The 4,361-nt window shown below is 54.0% G+C and overlaps 1 protein-coding gene across 1 annotated transcript; it reads right to left on the minus strand.

The window, feature by feature from the left end:
* Positions 1–956: 956 nt before the first annotated feature.
* Ivl (involucrin) lies at positions 957–3,981 on the minus strand. The gene is made up of 2 exons (XM_046421469.2): positions 3,875–3,981; positions 957–2,745 (listed from the first exon to the last, which is right to left on the minus strand). The coding sequence occupies exon 2, from the start codon at positions 2,720–2,722 to the stop codon at positions 1,268–1,270; it is 1,455 nt and encodes a 484-aa protein (XP_046277425.1). The 5' UTR covers positions 2,723–2,745; positions 3,875–3,981; the 3' UTR covers positions 957–1,267.
* Positions 3,982–4,361: the final 380 nt, after the last annotated feature.

A 4,361-nucleotide genomic window follows, 5' to 3' on the forward strand; every position in this document is an offset into this window, starting at 1 on the left:
AGCTTTGCTTGGGGTTGGGTTGGGAGTGAGGAATTCTAAGTACTGTTCAGATCCATGGAGTTTGAGTGCCTGCGGACACTTCAGTGGGGAAATCCCTGATACAGCCTTTGCCTGCGGTAAAATAGCTCTGAACAACCTGCTGAGATGATACGGCCAAATAGTTAAGGCAAGTCATCGGGAGGGTTAGGGGCAGGGCTCGCCTCAGGAAGGAGAGAGCCCCAAGTCCTAATGTGACTGATGGCAGTCAAGGCTCAGAAGTGTCAGGAGCCAGGGTGCCACAACTTCTGATCTATATTTCTCCTGCCCTTCCCCTAAGGACAATGGCACTTTTCTTCAGAGACCAGTCCCGGAAGTGTCTCCTCTCCTCACCTTACAATTCTGCTTCTATTGCTTTTCTTAAAAAAAAAAAAAAAAAAAATTAACCAAGTAGGCAGTCCATTAGACTCTTAGAAATCATGAGGACGTTCTGTGTTGAAAACACAAGAAGCAAAGCTTTGGGCTATTTCCAGGGAAGAAATCAGAATCCAGACGGAGCTCCAAATCTGCCTGGCATCTTCCCAGTCCCCTCCCATAGTGAGGCGTCAAATCAAGATGGAAAACGTAGGGCTGAGCTCTGCCCTGGGTTAGGCCTGGGGTCTCTATGGGTAGTGGAAGACAGCACTGGACAGGGGTAAGTAGATTCCCCCACCACCAAAATGAATTCATCTGCTCCTCCTGAAGGGCAAGTATCGCTTTTAGGTGCACGTGTGATGTAGTTTTTTTGTTTTTCTCTGAGTTTTGAGTCTTTTTCAGAAACTGTCGCACACAGTGGGTGGTCTCAGAGTAAAATAAAATTTTAAAAAAAGAGTCGAGATGTTTGCCCTCCTTTGAGAATTGGACAAGGGAGGGTCAGTTGCAGCCACTGACCCATTCACAGGATTTTATGTGGTGAGGGACAGAGGAGAAACAGCCAGAGAGACCGAGGACCTCAGGGTTTATTAGGTACGACTGTGCACACTCACAGACTCAGTCATGGTCCGGGGTGAGTTTAGGGTTAGTGTAATAGTGACAGTCCTTCAGGCAGAGGCTCGGGTTGCCCAGGATCAGGACTGGGCTCCTGGAGGTGGGTGCTGCGTATGACTTCCTCTCTCCCAGCCCCTAAGGAGACAGGCAGAGGGCCAGGCAGGCAGGTTCACGACGAGTGGCCCCCAGGGGAGCAGAGGAAAGTGCGTCTGTGTCCCCCTCCCTGTGTAGGAGGCTCTGTGGGCCCCCGGGACACTGCAGGTTCCTACTCAAGTTGGGTCACGTTGACACCTGCTTCTGCTGCTGTTCCCCTGCAGGGCGCGGGAATCCCTCCCTTCTGTGCCTGCACTGGCTGCAGCTCCTGGGCCTGGCCAGGGCCTGGGACCAACGCGGGCTGCTGCAGATGCTCCTCCTGCGGCTCCAGGCGCTCCAGTTCCTGAGCCTGCCGCAGAGGCTCCTTAGGCTGCTGCTCCCTTTGTGTTTCCTCTTGCTCCAGAATGTTTGCTCCCTGGGGTTCTTCATGCTGTGGCTGGCCCTGCTGCTGCTGCCGGCCCAAATGCAGCTCCTGCTCCTGTGGCTTCTGATGCTGCTGCTGTCCCAGATTCAGCTCCTGCTCCTGTGGCTCCTCCTGCTGTTTCCCCAAATGCAGCTCCTGTTCCTGTGGCTTCTGATGTTTCTGCTGTCCCACATGCAGCTCCTGCTCCTGTGGCTCCTCCTGCTGTTTCCCCAAATGCAGCTCCTGCTCCTGTGGCTCCTGTGGTTCCTGCTGTCTCACATGCAGCACCTGCTTCTGTGATCCCTGCTGCAGTTGCTGTTTTCCCAGATGCGGTTCCTGCTCCTGTGGCTCCTCCTGCTGCTGCTGTCCCAGATGCGGCTCCTGCTCCTGTGGCTCCTCCTGCTGCTGCTGTCCCAGATGCGGTTCCTGCTCCTGTGGCTCCTCCTGCTGCTGTTTTCCCAGATGCGGCTCCTGCTCCTGTGGCTCCTCCTGCTGTTTCCCCAAATGCAGCTCCTGCTCCTGTGGCTTCTGATGTTTCTGCTGTCCCACATGCAGCTCCTGCTCCTGTGGCTCCTCCTTCTGCTTCTTTCCCAGATGCAGCTCCTGCTCCTGTGGCTCCTGTGGTTCCTGCTGTCCCACATGCAGCACCTGCTTCTGTGATCCCTGCTGCAGTTGCTGTTTTCCCAGATGCGGTTCCTGCTCCTGTGGCTCCTCCTGCTGCTGCTGTCCCAGATGCGGTTCCTGCTCCTGTGGCTCCTCCTGCTGCTGCTGTCCCAGATGCAGCTCCTGCTCCTGTGGCTCCTCCTGCTGCTGCTGTCCCAGGTGCAGCCCCCGTGGCTCCTGCTGGTGTTGCTTTCCCAGATGCAGCTCCTCCACCTGGGGCTGCTCCTGCTGCTGCTGTCCCAGGCGCACTTCCTGCTGCTGAGGTGCTTGGTGCTCCCGCTGCTGCAGGCCCAGATGCAGTTTCTGCCCCTGGGGCTCTCTTTGCTGCGGCTGCTCACACTCTTGCCCAGGCAGCCCCTTCACGGGAGCCGTGTGCTCCTCCTTATGCTTGGAAGGGCCCTCCCCCGGGGACTCAGAGGCCACCTTCTGGCACGGAGCAGGCAGGGATGTCGGCTGCTTCATTTGCTCCTGCTCCGTAAGGGCTGAAGGAGAAGCAGTCTGGGGGAGTTCCTCACTGAGGGTAGCAGGGACCGTCACTGGCCGTGTGTATTGCTGGGACATCTTGGAAGCTACGGTAGGTCAACCTGAAAAACAGAGGGTCAGAGGGACAGGCTGAAGGCCAAGGAAGTAGAGGTGTCCAGCAGAGCTTGGCTTCTCAGCCCCCCTTCTCTTGGGCGGGGCACTCTCCCGTCTCCTTTAAACTGTCCTTCCCAGAAGCAGCAGAGTTAAGTGTGGGGATTGGGAAGGGCAGGGAAAGGCTATCCTTGGGGCTCCTTATTCCCAGGCCAGAGCCAACAAAGAAATATGTCTCCAGAGCTGTTACGCAAGTGTGGGCTGGCTGCCATTTAACTTATTAATTTTGTCTAGTCTTGTCTGTGCCCTTATCTCTAGCCTCAGCTGATTAAGGGGTGAGAGATGAATTCTGGGATTATATCACATCAAGAGGAAAGATACTAGAGGAGAAATATCTTCTAGAGATGATCTCCGAGTCCTGGAACATCAATAGCTTGTGCTGGAGCGGAACTGAGAAGTTACGGCATCAGCGTTAGCCTGGGGTCACCCATGTGTTCTGGGCATACATCTCCCTCTGCAAAGCTGTAAGTCACTGAGCACCTCTGAATGGGAGATTTCCTCTCTGTCAAATGAGCGGCTGGCCTATTCAACTCCAGATCTCATCTCTTTCCTGACCATCTGAACTTTATCTATAGCCCCAGTGCTTAGGGTCGGAAACGAGGGTGACTGGAAGGTTACCGAGACTTGGAACTTATTAATCAAGTCTTGTTCTTCTAAGTTAGGTTGTCTTCCCCTTTTCTGTCTGGGTTTCTCCAAATTTAAATTTCTCCCCATTCTGAAGTCTCCCCTTTGTGCAGCATAAAAATCATAAGCACCCCCCCCCAGAACACCCTTCCCCTATAAGGGAGGCAGAATCATGGTCAGTCTAAACCGATGAGTTGTAGAAGAGAAATTGACTTGTACTCCCTCTGCCTAACTTATCTTTTACACAAATAAATCTGGGGAGATGTTTTCCCAAGAAAAGATGAGACATGTGAGGATTGATATCCACTCTGGATTTCTAAATCCTGGCCCATCTCCCTCCTCACAGTGACTTGGGACCCCTAGAATAAAATGTAGTCCAGCTGAGTCCAGCCCCACCCACCTGGACTGGCCTCTCCCAGCCAGGTCCCAACCCTCGTCCCGTCAGCTGATACTCACCAGGCTCACAGCAGGGACTGAGGCAGAGGCTTCTGGTGGAGTGGCGAGCTGCACAGGGGCCAGCACACCCTTTATACCATTCCCTCCTGCCGCCTTCCCAGTGTGGAGGTGACGTACTGGTTTCACCACTCCAGTCCGTCAACCTCCTCCAGCCCCTACCCTGACTCATCATTAAGCAGCAAACCCCTCAGGGCCCCTTTTTCTGAGTGCCTCTCTGGCCAGAGAGTTCTCAGGGTTCAGCTACTCCTGTGATGACCATCTGACCTGGGGACAGGGGGGGTGAGAAGGATGAGGAAGGTGTCCCATTGATTTTTGACTTTCACCAAACTTCTCCTCTGCATATCAATTTCTCTCCCTGTAAAATGAGTTTATCCTCATTATTGGAGTGAGGGGTGCATTTCCAAGGGTATGGGATGGAATGTTTTGTGTCTGGGATATCCAGATTGGGGTCTGGGGTGGAAGAGTCCCTTCTGATAAAGGGATAGGA

This window comes from Marmota monax, unplaced genomic scaffold, assembly GCF_021218885.2.
Source record: "Marmota monax isolate L192 unplaced genomic scaffold, Marmota_monax_Labrador192_F-V1.1 WCK01_AAM20220418_F8-fsc00108, whole genome shotgun sequence".
Classification (NCBI taxonomy): Eukaryota; Metazoa; Chordata; class Mammalia; order Rodentia; family Sciuridae; genus Marmota; species Marmota monax.

What these genes read in the sequence shown, in the direction of transcription:
- Ivl (XM_046421469.2), bottom strand. Translation starts at nt 2,722, where the DNA reads ATGTCCCAGCAATACACACGGCCAGTGACGGTCCCTGCTACCCTCAGT.